The sequence below is a fragment of the Myodes glareolus genome, chromosome 22 (genome assembly GCF_982192425.1).
Source record: "Myodes glareolus chromosome 22, mMyoGla1.1, whole genome shotgun sequence".
Taxonomy (NCBI): domain Eukaryota; kingdom Metazoa; phylum Chordata; class Mammalia; order Rodentia; family Cricetidae; genus Myodes; species Myodes glareolus.
In genome coordinates, this window is record NC_142047.1 from 28,476,537 (window position 1) to 28,493,890 (window position 17,354).

General features: G+C 37.0%; 1 protein-coding gene across 3 annotated transcripts in view; it reads right to left on the reverse strand.

The window, feature by feature from the left end:
* Cdh8 (cadherin 8) overlaps positions 1–17,354 on the reverse strand; it is a 375,044-nt gene that overhangs the window by 134,305 nt on the left and 223,385 nt on the right. For all 3 annotated transcript variants that reach the window (XM_048431500.3, XM_048431489.3, XM_048431497.3), the window contains exons 6-7: positions 14,040–14,227; positions 10,215–10,468 (exon numbers count right to left, since the gene is read on the reverse strand). In XM_048431500.3, the coding sequence (XP_048287457.1) occupies positions 10,215–10,468; positions 14,040–14,227 (442 nt within the window). The remainder of the gene's footprint in view (positions 1–10,214; positions 10,469–14,039; positions 14,228–17,354) is intronic.

Sequence of the window (17,354 nt, forward strand, 5' to 3'; positions counted from 1 at the left end):
TCCAGAACATTCTAACCTGTAATAGATTAGTTACTAGGAATAAGGACGTGTTTAATTCCGAGAATTAATATGATGACATATTAATAAGTTATACATGACATCACCACTGCTTAACTCTAAATACATATGAATAAAGACTAACAAAGTATATCTCTTGCTGAATGCACAGTATATTATTGATGAATGTATGCTAGAGTTTACTCAATGTTCTACATTAAGGGTACTCAATGTGAAATTTTGTTCATGAGTTTAGATATAAAAATGCAACAAAGATTAGTGAAAGTCTCAAAGCATAGAAATAGTGAAAGTAGAACCTGGTAAAACTGGTCACCAGCCTCAGTTCCACAAAACTCTTAACACCACTTTGATCAAGAGAAAGAATGAAGCAGGTAGGAGATCAAGGTTGCAGTGTCAATTCATGGAGAAAACGAAGCCTCCTCTCCAATCAGTGCTTCAATAGAATTTGCCAGCATTCTCCTTTCATAGTCTGGGTGGTAATTATGTTTTTCTCTTCCACTCCAAGAAGAAGGGCAACTTTAGCCCTACGTAGAGACCTCAGTGAATATAAGAATAGTCACACAAACATGAAAACTTGAAATTGAATACCCAGAAGTCATGTAATGGTGAGTAGTGTCCTGCTTTGAGTAAGATGAATGGAGGGGGAATCTCTGAAAGTATGAGTGTGATTTAGTCAGGTGTTTTTAGCATTAAACAGGAGAAATCTGTCTCTAGGTGGGAGATGAAAGCAATGACCAAATGAATGATTTTTCCCCCTTTGTTTTGTTTTATTGAAATAGTAGGATCTCTCTGTGTAGATCTGACTGTCCTGGAACTATCTGCGTAGACCACGCTGACGACGATCTCACAGAATCTGCCTTCCTATGTCTCATGAGTGATGGCACTAATGGTGTTTTCTTATTTATGTATGTGGGACCCATGGATATTAGCAATTCGAGTCAACAAGGAAATGCCAATTCCCGTTATAGGTAGTTGTGTTCAATCAAGACTAGTCTAATTGATTACAAAAGGTTTGCAGAAATACTTTAGGAATCTTTTTTGAAAAGTGCCTATGAGACAAAATGGAATCCTGAAGGGCCATTGCATTTAGTTATTGAATTGGATCTGTGTGAAGACAACTCCTGTGTTCTTAGTAAGGAAGACAACAAATTTCTTTAGAGTAGATGTTTTCAGCCTCAGCCTCCCTACTGTCTCTGAGTAGCTATAGCAAGTAGAAAAAATAAGATTGACTTCATGCTCATTCACAGGCTAACAACACAGTCAACAATTTCGTTAACATCATTAATTCTTCTCTCTTTTATCGGTTTATTGACTATAAAATCAGAAATGAAGTCATCAAGAAAAAAGAAGACACGTAGTTTGTTGTGACCGAGCATTGATATATTTTTTTATAGATCTTTATTGAGCTCTACATTTTTCTCTGCTCCTCTCCCTGCCTCTCATTTCTCCCCCTTCAAGCCTCCCCTAAAGTTCCCCTCGCTCTCAATTTACTAAGGAGATCTTGTCTTTTTCTACTTTGTAATCACTGGTGGGTCATGATCTAGAGCCCAGAGGAGCATATGAACCGAAGTGTCCTCACTTCAGCAGGGAACTTTGTGTGTCCTGGATGCTCTATAGAGCTCACAGGTGGCCTATGCTGCATTCCACTCATTTCAGGAAATACTTCAACTCCTTGTCAAAGGAACTTAATGGGGGATCCTAGCGCAAAGAAAGTCGAGTTCAAACTGATCTGCCCACAGTCTCTGTGCTACATAGAATACCCCAGGGAATGGCTGTCCTTGGAGAAAGGTAATGTGGTTTGATTTTCAAATTTAGCAGGAGCAAATGCACTTTTATAGTATAAAAAAAGGCTTTGTTCAACACTGGTCTGCCGTCTCTCCCTGGAAAATTTACAGGAGGATATAATTTTGAGCTGACTGCAAGCGAAGATGCTATTTAGAGCCATACATAATGAAATAAACCCCTTAGTTATGAATCAGTTATTATATTTCACTGAACTCCAACTGTTTCTTTCTCACTGCTTAATTTCATTCTCGCTTTTGTTATTACGCCTAAAGAAACCATTTTAGCATTTTTTTGCATGCACTTTGAGAATCAAAAATTCCATCTACAAGTTTTCGGCTTTTTGCCTCTAATTGCTCCACTGGTTTTTCTGGCTGCTTTAATAAATAATATTGTCTGCATTCTGCTAGTCCCAGAACCCTGTTTATTATTTCTCTAAGTAGAAAAGGTGTTTTTTTTTAAAAAAAAAGAGAGAGAGAGAGAAGAAAGGAGAACATAAGAACAAAACAAAACAAAACAATAACTACAGTCCATGCTCCAAATTAGCACAAGTTTCTCTATAAGATGACATAGATTTACATTAACTTCATTAAACAGCTATAGTTGCTTCTACTTAGATTTCTTAAGGAAGCCATTCTTTACACTTGACTTTAAGGCTCCGTAGTCTGACTTTGTTCATCATAGAAACATACTATGTATTAAAGAAAAGCTGAACTAACTATGACGGGATTGGTTTTCCTGAAGTTATTCAATCATACTTGTTACTATAGTGCATTAACAAAGCCATGGGACATACCTTTATACAGGAAAAACTTTCCAAAAACTGGAAGTTCAATTAGTATAACAGGGAGAACAACCTGAAATGTGAATGAGTGACTAGATGTATTTGTAAACGTAAATGAATGAATGTGCATATATAACACAGTATGCTGAATTAGTTACAACCAGCTTAGTTAGAATAGAAAGGCTTTTAAATGGTATTGAGAGAATTTGCATTTTAAGTTAGGAAACAATAAAAACTTCTGTATGGAGAAATGTGTATAGACATCAAATAAATCAAGTCTTAGTTATTTAAACATATTAGGGTCTTGTAACAATACCCTTGTCAATTCCAGGTAGGAATTAAAATCATGCAGCATCGGTCCAAAACCGCATAGATTTTCCTCAAAACATTAAAGATCAAACTGCAATCTGATCTCATGGTCTCAGTTCTGCGTATTTATCAGAAAGAAGTGGCATAAGCATCTTAAAGCCATATAAGTATTCTCAAGTTCACTGAGACATCAATCATAGCTTTCAGGAGAGGAATCGTGTGTACTATGTCTATTTAATAATGTTAGATAAGTAAAATACAACATATATAGTATGTATATATACATACAATATATTTATACATGTACAATATTATTAATATATAAATACAATATTATTCTGCCTGGAAAACAATGAAGATACCAAAATATATTAAAATATAAGTAGCCCTTGGAGACTTTGCCGTCAATGAAATGAGCTGAATGAAATGAAATAGTAACAAAAGGAAAAGACTGCGTGGTTCGCTTATATAAAGTATCTAGTATAATTAAATTCATTTAGAGAAGTGATGAAAGCCATGGGAGAGTGGAATAGAGGAGCTGCTGATTGATGAACAAGCATGAATTTAGTTACACGGGGCTGTGCTTGCTTATAGGTTACAGCACTGGGCTGAACCCTACACAATATCATGAGTCTCTCTCTCTCTCTCTCTCTCTCTCTCTCTGTGTGTGTGTGTGTGTGTGTGTGTGTCTGTCTCTCTCCGTCTCTCTCCTACACACACACATTCACAGACACACAAAGGTGTATTATTGCAAGCCTGAGGAGGGAAACCAGCCAATGTAGAGTATTATTTCAATCATTTCAAATTAATTTGATGTTCTGTATAGTCAGAAATGCTTCCCTTTAAGCATCACCGGGGATGCTGGTGGCGAAAAGTGTTTTCATGACACGAGCTCATTACCAGCCTGCCTGGCAACCAAAATGAGGAACAAAAATGCCATCATACCAGGAGGAAAACAGCAACACGCTGCTCTTGTGTCGAGTGGGTCCTTATGCTCAGGAGAGGGATCAGGACAACAGACGGTGGCCACTGTGATCCGGTGTCAACCACCTATTCTCTTACTAAGTGGCCATTGGTCTGACTTTTAATTTAAGCAGTTCATGCAATCATATTCAAAGTGAATGTTCTGAAAACAACAGAAAGCTACCAGTTTAAAAAGAGCCACCTTTCACTTCATAACCACAGTGACTTCCAGAATAGACTTGAAATAAATTTATTGTAGGGAAAATGGGCCACATGAGCTTTGTACCCAAGTGTCCACTTAATTTTAAAACTCACTGTTTGTTAGGTATCATCTTACCCACAAGTAATTCTCTATATTTCAAACTGGTTTTGTGACTTTACTACAATACACGGCATTGTGATCAAGGATCAGTTGCTATCATTCTCAGATGCAAGAATCTGAAATCCAGTAACCCACTGATGAACTCAGAAGTTAGTGAAGGGAAACTGAGGTTTAGGTCCAGTGCCCATAACCATCTACTACACTCTGTTGTACAAGCACCTCATTCTCATGGATTTCCCCCATTCATCTACCTGATCACCTTGTAGCTCACAGCCAGAAGTAGCGCACTGTATAAAACAGCGAAGCAGATGAGTGTGGCCATCCCACACAGATGCAGCTCAACACCAGAGTTGAGCTGTTTTTCTGCTTTCCTTGTCGTCATACTGGTGTTGGTGAAACAACTTAGAAAGCAAAGAGTTCAACTTGCAGTTCCAGTGATCACAGGTCGAGACCAGACAGTAGGAGGCCAAAATAGCCCCTGCAAGAACTTAGTCTAGAAAGTCCCCAGTGGACTCTTTCAGTCTGGCTAAGGCAGATACTAGGAATTAACAATGAAACCTTCTGGAGGTAGTTTTTATAAGAAAGTTAATTTTCTTGGGTGTGCTTTTCTAGAGGATATTGAGGCTGTTGTCTACTCAAATCACTCTCTCTCTCTCTCTCTCTCTCTCTCTCTCTCTCTCTCTCTCTCTTCCTCCCTTCGTCCTTCCTGTCCGTCCTCCTTCTCTCCTCTCTCTCTCTCTCTCTCTCTCTCTCTCTCTCTCTCTCTCTCTGTCTCTCTCCCTGCCTCCCTCCCTCCCCTCCATCCTCCTTCTCTCCTCTCTCTCTCTCTCTCTCTCTCTCTCTCTCTCTCTTTGTGTGTATGTGTGTGTGTGTTTCTCTCTGCTTCATATCTGTTATATTGTGAGAAACCTCTTCAGCAACATGATCTCAACTTTGATACATGGAATTGTCACAGGTTCAAAGCACCATTGCCATATAACCAGCATCTGAAGGTCTGAAACTGTAAGCCACTAAACCATCCTGCTACTAAGTTGATTACAGGTATTATGCTTCAGGGTTACAAAGTTGATTGTATGAGTTGTTTCTCTCATTGCTGTGACAAAATACTTGACAAGAAGTAGCTTAGTGAAGAGGGGTTTTCTTGTGGTTTATAATTTGAGGCACAGCTCATCACGCCAGGGAAGGAATGGAAGTAGCTGTTGAGGCAACCAGTCACCTTCACTTACTGTTGAGAGGCAGGGATTGATAGATGCTGGTATTCAGTTTATTCCTCATTTGAACGAGTTCAACATCCTGGCCTCTAGGAGGACACTGCTCATCCAAAGTAGAATAGACAGGAGAGCTTTTTCCCCCATCTCAGTTAAACCTTTCTGGGAAACATCCTCATAGACACACTTAGTGATATGTTCCCATGGTGATTCTAAAAGTAGACAAGTTGACAATGAAATTAATCCATTTGTTTGTGGGATACTTGAAGGGTTCACTGTTTTGGCCTCATCACCTTTCTGTATTAAATGATGACATGATTAGACATATCATCTCGAAATGTTATCAAACTTAACTAGCTTATTAGCATAGGTCTTAAGACATTTTGATCACATTAGTGAAAATATTGTGATCACCAGCATGAGAAAATTAGAAGAAATGACATTATTTACATTATTTATATTCTTTGAAGTATATCTTAACCCAAATAAACAACAAAATAAACAAAATAATGGAGTAAGTCAAAAAGTTCCTTGACATTTTACATAGACGTAGCCACTTTTAATATAATTCTCTTCTAAACTAACTACTAAATATTTAATTTTCATTTAGTTTTAAAACTGAGAAGCCTAAAGACTTGGATCAGTAGTTTAAAGCACTCATTGCTCTTACAGAGGACCTTATTTTAATTTCTGCTTCCTACATGCTTGCTCGCAGCCATTTGTAACTCCAAAATTAAAGGATCCAATGTCCTCTCCAAACTTAGTTCATTTTCTTCACATACATGGTGCAAAAAGACACAAACAGGCAAATACAAATCCACTCAAAATAAATAAATTAATTGCTAAAATATTATAATGTGTGATGGCGTACCCCTTATTAGCTAGTAATGCTGATGAATGTCACGGCTAATAAAGTGAAATCATGTGATCAATGCCCTAGGAGGAATGGAGCCTCTTATGAGGAAACTGAGTCTCAGAAAACTGCAGGAATGACAGCAATGCTGCAAACCAACAGTAATATGATTTTGACTTAATCTGAGTTGAAAAACCTCATCATTAAATAAATTGTCATAAATTATTTTACATTACTGAGCAACATGTAATAGAGAAGAAAGAAGCAAACTCTTAATTTACATTCCTGAGAGAGGGACAGAGTGATCATGGGTTTTCATGTATATGAGGGTTCATTTTTCACTGGACTGGAATATTGAGACATACAGAGATGAACACAATTCTAAATGTCTGTATAAGTATTTCAAAATGCAGGATATTTCAGCTAGGAGCTGTGTTCAAATTGGAATCGCGCAGGAAGTCTATGAGCCAGCAAATGACTGCATGCTTTAACATTGCAGATACCACAATAGCTGACTCTTATTTTGCAGGACGGCAAAGCAAATACTATCCTGGAAGATGGATACAGTCTTGTCACTGTAAGAAATACAATACTTCTAAAGAGAAAATGATGCGTAGCTGTCTGCAGCCCAGAAATTCCCTGAGATGTCACATCCATTGGATCTGTTTGCAAAGGAAAAGTTGTTCTAAATCCATCTGTTAGTTTTATAATGACCTTTTCTCCGACCCGGTTAGTTGGGAAATTTAATTTTCTAGTCAAATTAGCCACTTGTGTATAGACATAGGGAAGTTACTTTCTATAAGTCAGCAGGTAGAGGAGGGTGGCAGAAATGCTGAGATGGTACAGGATGGGGGAAAACGCAGTGGTTCAGACTTTAAGTGTCACCTCCTGGGGCCAATCTACCTGTCACGACATCGTGGAACCCACATTCTCACTGACATATCAAAGTCTCCCACACATACTTTGACATAATGTCTGTCTCTCTTTGGATGGGACTAGTATCGTGTAGACACTCACACTTGCTCACATTCATCAGAAGTACTGATATATCTGTGTCAGCAAAACACGCTGGATCCGTCCATTCTCCCTTTAGCTGAACTGAAAAATGACCCGTTCTGAAGCTAGACGGTTGCTGTTGAAGAGTCCCTCGCTTCCTCCACACACGCCTTCTAAGTGGGGACAATAATAGATATGGCCATAATTGGTTATAGTGAGAATCGCAGCTGGACTCCCTGGGAACTGCATTTACTTCAATAAAGCTGGTTTCCCACAAGTATAATGGGAGAGAGTATAAAATGTGTAAAATCAGTGTGAGGTGTAGTGACCCTGGTTTATGTCTAGTTTTGTGATTCATTTTGAGGCACACAGCTCCTCAGCCCTCATCGTTGATTAAGAACATGTCACTCCATAATAATAGCATTGTAACTTGTGTGATGGACACTGCATTTGAAATTCACACACATTTATGTGTATGTGTGTGTGTGTGTCTCTGATGATAATGTGTATCTCTTGTTTCTTGGGAAACCATGATTTAATACATTCTTAAAAACTCATGTGTGGTTTCCTTATAACAGTAGAAATGTCAGCAAATCAAGGTTTGAAATTATTCTCATAATGAATGGGACTTCAGTTACACCCATCTGGTTTACTCGCTTCACATTCTGTCTCATGATTGGGGTTGTGAGAAAGTAAGGATGTTTTCAGGCAAAGAACATGGAAAAACCATGAAAATCATTTCATCTAGATCGATCCCACCATAAAGTCACTGTATAACTTCATTTTGTAGCCAGGAAACTGATGCCTATGTAATTTTTTTTTCAGGATTCTTCCCACCCTTACATTCCACTCTTGCCCTTCTCACAGATATAATTCTACATGTCTATAGTTTGTCATTTGTGTTTCTGAAGTGAGAATGGCCTGCAGACCATTATTCAAATCCTCACATGGAGGTCTATGCTGTGGGACAATGGTCTTGTACTTTGTAAAGATTTGTCATTTATATCTTAGTAAAACGTTGATCAGCCAGTAGTCAGAGGAGAGGTATAGGTGGGCCAACCAGGCAGAAAATAGAGGCAGGGCGATGAGAACAGAAGAATTCTGGGAAGAAAAAAAACTCAGTATGCAGTCATCATTCAGATGTAGAGAAAGCAAGATGAGAACACCTCACTGATAAAGGTACCAAGCCACATGGCTAATACAAACAAGGATAATGGGCCAATTTAAGATGTAAGAATTAGTAAATAAGAAACCTGAGCTAATAGGCGAGGCAGTTTATAATTCATGTAGACCTGTGTGTGTTACTTTGGGACTGAACAGCTGGGGGACTGGGTTGGTCAGAAATCTCAGTCAACAGGGATATATATCTTCTAAATAGTTTCCTCTACTCCAGAAACTTTTCTTTTATTGTCCTCAAAGCTTGCTGAATGTGAAAATAATTTCCATTTTGTTCTAATCTTCTGTTATTGGAGGCACAAAATGTCCTGAAGAATTTCACCTCCATATTTTAGCTTTATCACCCTCAAGTAATGAAAACAACACATTTTTAAGTTCATAAACATATGTTAATGAAAATAATATACTAAGTAATTATTAAAATTTGTTTTTCTAAAATTTTATGGGCAAGTTCTCTATTTCCATCATTTCTACCCTTCCTGCTCTTGTTTCAACTCCTCACCTTTCACAGCCTGCCAAATCATCCTCTCTTCTCCTACATTTATTATTGCTAAATGTGTGCATCTATGTAACTCGAAAACCAAAAGCGTCATAAATGCTTTGTTTGTTCAAAAGTGCAAACTTATAATTATTTCAGATGTACAGTAGCTGAAGGACACAAAGATTTAATATATAGGCATATAACGACAAAAATACATGGAAAAGGAACTATTAAACTAGTATCAAAAATAAAATAGCATTATAAATTTTAAAGTGGAAATAAATAAAAGCTCCAGAAAATTTACTTTTCTAGAGATTCATCGGAAAAGACATTGCAAAGATGCCAGTCCTAGATATTTTAGCTTAGAAATTGAAAATGTTTGGGATTTTCATACCTATATTTATACGTTTTACATACACACATACAAACTCTCACATACGAACATATTCATTCACTCTCAGACAAACTCTCTCTCTCTCTCTTTAACACACAGAAGCTCGTGTGTGTGCACCCCACTCACAGACACGGATACACAGACACATGTACACACACATGCACACACACTCCCTCATATGGCAATATTGAAATCGACTCTCAAACATGTTATTAGGCAACAGTTCAACTTTGGAGACTAGCACAAAGGTAACAGATGTTAATTAAGAGTGATTTCAACATGAGCATCTTTACTGTAATTTGTTGACTTCTAAAAAAGATAAGGTGTCTACAAATCAATATAAAATAACAGAACTCAGTCTCATTTTAAAGCAAAAAATAATTTGAAGAAGTGATTGTTTCTCACCCTAGGAAAAATATCTAAGCTAGAAATTTATAAACATGAGGTATTTTTAAAGGACACAGAAATATTTGTCTTTCTGTAAAAGAAACCAGCCCAGAGATGCTGACTTATCAGAATGCTCACAAACTGAGAAGAAGGTGATTTCAAACCCACATTCAGAAACAAGATAGGCACTTCTAAATGCGGTGACATGGTGGTCTCATACCTCTGAATTCTAATATATAATTCACTATATCTGTCAGAAGAGACAAATACAACTGGCAATGCTCATGCAATACTAAAAAATAATAAAGCATAAAATGAAAAAGATCCATCCCAAAGTACTATAAAATGCCTGCAATTTTGCATCTCCATATCGCTTTTCCATGAGCTGGAATAACTTGATTTATTTTGATATTCCTGTTTCTAGGCATTTTCTGTAGCTCTTAGTAGACAAATATATGAATCTATACACCACCCACACACAGAGAGAGGATAAAGTGACAGAAAGCCCTTCATCACAGTACTGCATGTAAATGAGAAATACCTTATTGGACTTGAAGTGATATCAGGGTCACGTGCTGTCACTTGGCCAATCACAGAATTCAAAGCAGCATTTTCATGAACTTCAAGGAGGTAGGTTGGTGAAGAGAAGACTGGGGGCTCATCAGCATCCTCCACAACAATTTTGACTGTGGCTGTATCCTTAAAGGGTCCCCTGCCACTGAAACGTGGGTCGATGTGGATATTGGCTGCCTCCACCTTCAGTGTATAGGATTTTTTGGTCTCAAAGTCCAGAGGCTGTTAAAAAAAATGACAAAGATGAATGCTTCTCTCTAAACCATAGCAGCAAGAACAAATGAGTATAATGTGGATGGATGGAAGTTATTCTCATTTAAGCCGGTTTGTGACTCTTAATGGGATCCATTCCCCTAGATTCAACCTGAAAATTTTGCAGGCATTTATTGATACTTGTTTATTATACAAGCACAACAAGTCTAATCTATTGTTCTGTTTTGTTTCGCTCATTTCACTTAGAATTCTCAAAATATTCACAGTCATGAACTGTAACATCAAATTTTCGCTTCGGAGTCATAATAAAATTTTACTATTGATGACATGACCAGCATGCTAATCATCTGGTTAACTGGGTTTCTGCTGGTGGCAGATAAGGCAACACTGAATACAATCTCTATCTGTGAACAATATTTTATCATTTCTGCAACAGCGTGTGAAATAGAAAGGGTAGAAATGATCATTGTTTAGTCCAAGGAAACCTTACAACACATGATTTAGCACTAATCCTAACAAAAAGCATTTCATATCATTTCCAGAACATTTCTACTCTAACTGTTTGTGTGACTGAAATGGGGTTTGTAACTTTTTAGGACGTTCATATGTCTCTGTCAGACGTGCTGTGCTATGGACCAGGCAAACATGCACAGAATTATGCTTTCATAAAGAACCCTACTTTGGTTTATGTTTAGAAAAATGAAGTGTGAAGACAAATAAATTGATGCAATTAGGTCCGACTTTGCTCCACACTAATCACTTAAAACCTGAAATTACATCATTGCTCTAACATCATTCCTTAACTGTTCAATAGACTTTGTCAATGATGAGTGTGAACTGAGTGATATAAGAGGATACATTCCCTCACATACATTAGAACCAGTCTGTACCAAAACCCATCCAGGCAAATTCCTGGCAACTTACAATACTCCACATTTTAAGAATGTAAGTCTGTCAAGATTCAAGAAGATAGTTTATGTATGCATTGCAATTTCTCAGAAGAAGCAGAACTTTAAATCTGCAATGCAGATTTTTAGAAAATAGGAAGCTGGAACAAAAACTAACATTAGTTCAGTCTTACAGAGCACTTGCACAAGATTAAATATATATTCTTATTTCAAACATCCAAGTTGATTTTTATATTTGAATGCAGATGTAATGGGACTTAGCTCTCCTTCCCAATGTTTTTGGCTAAACAGTGAAAACACACTTCCCTGTTGATTCTGAAAGAACAGTGTGTGTGTGTGTGTGTGTGTGTGTGTGTGTGTGTGTGTGTGTATAGTTTGGAAGAGATGATTTGGGATGGTATGAGAAAACTCAAACTCTGCTAATTACCTACACTTTAATAGGCTTGCTATTCCGTGCACTTTATAAAATCTGCTCAAAATGTTCTCTGTAATGTGTTAATAGTATTGCTAATTGACTAATAGTAATTGTGTGTATTTTAAAGTACAATAGAATGCTAATACACAAAATGAGGACTTCATCAAGTCAATTGACATATCCATCACCACAATGTTTTATCAGTTTGGTAGGTATAAAGAATCTATTCTTCTAGAAATGCTGTCCCACATTGCATAAGATATTTTTAATACTGTCTAGTTTTGTAATTTTGGACTCTTTGATCAACATCTTTCCTTTCTCTTCACCTCATACCTTCATAATCTTCAGTCTCAGAGAGCTCTCTAAGCATTCTCCATGTAGATCCTAGATTCTTTCATAGAAGGAGCACAGGGAACAGTCTGCCTAAATGAGGATATGGGCTTCCTGTACCTTATTCAAATTTTTTTTGCATCAGTAAAAGCCGAAACCAAACAGTTATCCAAGAACAACTTGACTTTTTTCTTCTTTTTTGTCTATAATTTTTAGCCCTGCTTAACGAACACAAAACACACTCTGGTGTCCTGAGGACTTTATCAATTAAAAAGCAATGGCATTAGCCTATAAAAATTTGACCCCTCATATACTCTTCATGTCAAAAAGTATAATGTATATTCCTCCAAGTTCATAAATATTAGTGGACAGAATCACAGTGAACAATCAATGTTTCAGTTTATAAAAGTACCTGGCAGGAACAAAAGATAGCAATTAATAAAAACATTAAAAATTGAATTAGGACATTTTATTCAAGGAAAATATGGTTATGAGTAGTTCAGCAATCGACTTAAACATAATTACACAGCACTCTACTAGATATACAAGCTTTTAAGTATTTTTCAACTGTTGGTTCAATGTTATATCCCAGCATGAGAATAGCATTGCTCACTAAAGAATTAAAATAAATATAGCCATATCTTCAACGTTGATTGCAAACATTTTTAAACAAAAATATATTCAGAAGATTCTATATTCCCACTGTTGATGCTCTTCAATAAGAAAATTAAGATCACTACCTTTTCACATATATTTTTGATAACCCAGGTATTGAATGCAATGATAGACAAGCATACCGCCACTTAGCTACATTTCCAGTAGAAAATTATCTTCATGTCATACAATAGAATTGCATAGCAGGCTTAGTGTTGTGAATTTTAATTCTTATAAAGGCAACAAAGAAAAAATTATTGGTTCTGAGAGTGTGTCCCATTACATAATTCTTATTCATAAATTAGAAAATCTATTTGAAACATTGGGGCCAACAAAGATGTGAAGATGAATACTGAAGAAAGTTCCATGTCTTCCATCACAATGGATCTCCCTTTACACAAGTAAAACTTTGTACCCATACCTCATAGGCTCTTTTTTACATGTTTTGTGTAAAGCATTTGTATTTGTTCATGACCAAGAGCTTCTTTAAAAGCAAGAGTTTTCCGTGAGGACTTGGGGGAAATGTCAACACATTTGGGAGGGACAAATCAAGGAATGGGGGAGCAAAAATATGAGAGTTACACTGGGAAAGCCTAAAATCTATTGAACTTATTGCATCTGGAGCACAGCTGAGACATGTTCCCACTGAGAATCCATTAAAACTGCAGGTGATAGTTTCCTGGAGTAGTTTCATCAGTCAGTACTAACTGTTTATTCATTTTGTTCTCAATTGGTTAAGGGTTACTTGACTTCAGTGCGCTACATAAAGACTAAGTGATTTTTTTTTTTTTTGCCTCAAAGTTGTGGGGGCGGGGGAGAATCACTAAATCGTAAATGTGGACATAGTAGTAAGAGGCTGTTTCCCTTTGGTAACTGGTTTACCGGAGTGACAGCTGAAATGTGATGTGGTCCTAAGAGACTGGTGATATTGAATAGAGCTATTACGCATACTTTCTCATCCCACCCTTCAGCTTAAACTTAAGTGCCTACCGACTCTGGGTTCTGCCTGTCTACTCAGCTCTCAGAGATTTCAAAAGTCCAGTTACTAGGAGAGAGTTAAAAAATGAAGAAAATATTCTTTTTTAATTATTTATTTAACTTTTTTTTATGTGCATTGGTGTGAAGGTGTCAGATCTTGTGGAACTGCATTTTCAGACAGTTGTGAGCTGCCATGTGGGTGCTGGGAATTGAACCCGGGTCCTCTGGAAGAGCAGACAGTGCTCTTAACCACTGAGCCATATCTCCAGCCCCAAGCAAATATTCTTTAGCTTACCTTTCTTAGTCTTATAACACCATCCTGGGCCTGGGCATCAGAAGTGATTTCAAATAGTGCTGTTCCATCTCCATCAATGATGTCATAGGATGATTGTGCATTTTCACCAATATCCTGGTCATTAGCTTTCACCCTTCCTATTGCAGTGCCAAGAACCACATCTTCTGGTACTGAGAAGTGATACAAACCTTTAAAAAGAAGAGACACACTGGGTAGTACACCAATACTGTTCACTCACTGATTAATTTAGCACAGTTAATTGGACATTTCCTATCTTCTGGATATCCATAGAAATGCTACCAAGATGGTGGTAGTCATGGCAGAATACCTCTTCTATGGAATGTGCAGTCATTGAACAAGTGTGAAACAAGTATTTGAAAGAAGTAGTGAACCGTCTTCAACACTCTTCAGAGACAGAGACCTTAACTCTTCAACCCTATTTTTGCCGAGTATTTGTTTAAAGTAATCATGTCAGAATATTAGTTAGTCTATGTGAATTTTCTTTCTTACTTTCTGTGTAATCACATTGCCTGCCCGTGGGGATATTCATTGCTGCCCCATATAAAATACTAAGCTAATACAATACAGAGAGCTGTAATGTGTAACATGCTGAAAGTCACTTTTGAACTTGCTTTTATATTTACTAACTTGTAGACCATTTTTGATAAAATCCAATTACTAAACTGCTGCCATGCCCTGCAGCAAGCTGTCCAGATACATGAAATACTCCTCTTGTCACCAAGTTCCTCATTGCTCTAAAGACTAAAATCCTACCTTCAAAACTCCCTAGGCAAAAATACAATTACAGTGTGTTTTCATTCTCCTATGGGGACAGTAAAGCACATCTAATCAGTGACATTTGTCCTATTTTTACTCCAATTTCTTGGTTGAGATGCTAGTTGCAATCGTGTTCATTGGTATAGCGGAAGCTGGTGGTACTCGACCACTCTCCCTGGCCATTAACACATTAGTGTTCACCTGCCCTACATCTGTCTACCTGTTCTTGCATTTCTTTGCCTCGGGGGTTTTTCTTACCATCAGATTCCATTTCATCCATTGCATGTCAGGCAAAAAGAACCATTCCAGCACTGATTTGTTTCACGGGAGCCATCATCAGAGACTCACAGGAGTTAGTTTATGAAATGCTAGACTCCACTCTTTTCTGAAGGGATATCTTTGAGTCATTGCCTTTTTTTTTTTTTTAAAAAAAAAGTTTCCAATAGTTCAGGCTCTTCTCAGTAGTTTAAAGGTACATGAATCCACAGTGCTAAGTGTTTGGATTGTGCACCCCTTTGGCTTTCTAACATGCCTCTTCTTACTTCCCCACTGCTGTTCCTTGAGAAAGTTCGATTACTTAGATTCAGGTTCTTTTTTCAGGGCCTGATTCAGGCAAACTGAACCTCAGACAATCAGAAAGACTGAGTCCTAATGCAATCACCAGGGGAAAACAACCATTCAACGAGCAACAAGCCCAAAGGATAAGTTAAATCTGTAGAACATTACCTAATTACAGTTTAAACGTGAATGGTGAATCCCTGAATAACTATGGTTTGTATTATCCAGTAGAATTTAAGACTTGTTCATTTGATGAGTAAAGATCCTTGAACTCCTTTCCTTAATGATAAATTAAAACTCACTTGGAATCATAATGTTATGGGTCTGAAGAAGAAAACCACTTTGCAAATAGTTTTACCATAAAGTGGACAAAGAAAATAATTCTGTCTAACACAAGCTGTCCAGTTCTTTCATGGTTTTTATTCAATGTGAATTTGGAGACTATCCCTTCGGTGTGCTTATACAAATTATCCAGTGAGTGGATTTTGCCTTACTGCCAATCCTACAACAAGGAGCCTTGAAAAGTCAAGAAAATAGAACATTCCTTTATCCGTTTGCCATTCTGTGTACCAGTCTTTTCTTTAGGGATACCAATCAGCTCCCAAATCATGGCACAGAGACTCATTATTCTTTTTACGAATGCCCTGTCCCAGCTTAGGCTTGTTTCTGCCTAGTTCTTTTAACTTAAATTGACCGGTTTCTCTTTATCTACCCTTTGCTTCTGGGCTTATTACCTTCTTACTTCTGTATATCTTACTACTGCTGCTTCTCTAAGTCTGGCTGACTAATGTCTGCCTGGCTTTTTGCCCCTGGTGTGTCCCTAGGTCTCTCCTCCTCTCAATTTTTCTGTTCTCCTTTATCTTCTCTATGCCTGCCAGCCTTGTTTATACCTCTTTTGCTTAGCTATTGGCTAATTAGCTCTCTACTAGAGCAATCAGGTGCCTTAGGCAGGCAAGCTGAAACAGATGCAACATGCCTTTACATAATTAAAACTGCATCGTTACATTCAATGTTAAACAAATGATGCATGAAAAACTGCAACACATCTTTGCCAACTTTAAATGATATTCCACAACAGTACTGTGTGTTCTTGTCATCTTCATCAGGGTAATAATAGTTAATAATCATTACTTCAACAAAAAGGAATGCTTTAGAAACTCAACTATCACTGCTAAAATGCAATAATTATCTTTTGGCAAAAGATGAACTACATAGTACTGAGTGAACTGCAGAGGTAGCAGGAAGCAAAATGAAAGACTGGGTAAATGGTAGGATCACTTATTTCAATAATTCTTCTTAAAGGAATCATAATTCACAGAGGGACAGATAAAAGTTGTACAATTCTCTATGAAAATATATCTCTGACCTTTCTGGCTTGGAAGTTTTATAAATAAATTCTCAATTACTCATTAAATGTTTAAAGCTTCTCCCTTCTCCTCCATTCTCTCCTCTCATTTCCTTAGTTCCTCTCTTTCTTTCCACAAATGAGTTTTCATGTGTTGTTTCCTAAGCCAGCAGAAGTTCCACTAGGTCCTTAGATGCTAATATCAATAATGTGAAAAGCTATCTTCTTAAAAATCATAAGGCAATCTATCCTTGGACTTGCATAATTAACATTTAAGGGCTTACAGACCCTATATTTTATTTTGCTTGCACCTCTACAATCTTTGTATAGCACAATTCCTATCATTATTCAAATGAAAGTTTGTAAACTTCTAATTGAAGGGTGTAATATGATAAAGGTACAGTCCTATTTATTTATTTTTATTATTTATTTATTATTTCTCTTTAACAAACTCAATCAGTTTAGTTAAGATATTTTAATGATTTTCTAATGATCTTAGACTAACCATCATGGTACTCATCTTGGTATATTAATTCAATCACAGCTCATATGTCTGTATCCTCATTTTTTAGTGCCTTTCAACAAACTTAACTCCTGGTATCCTGAATTTCAATGGCACCAAATTTTTTATGATT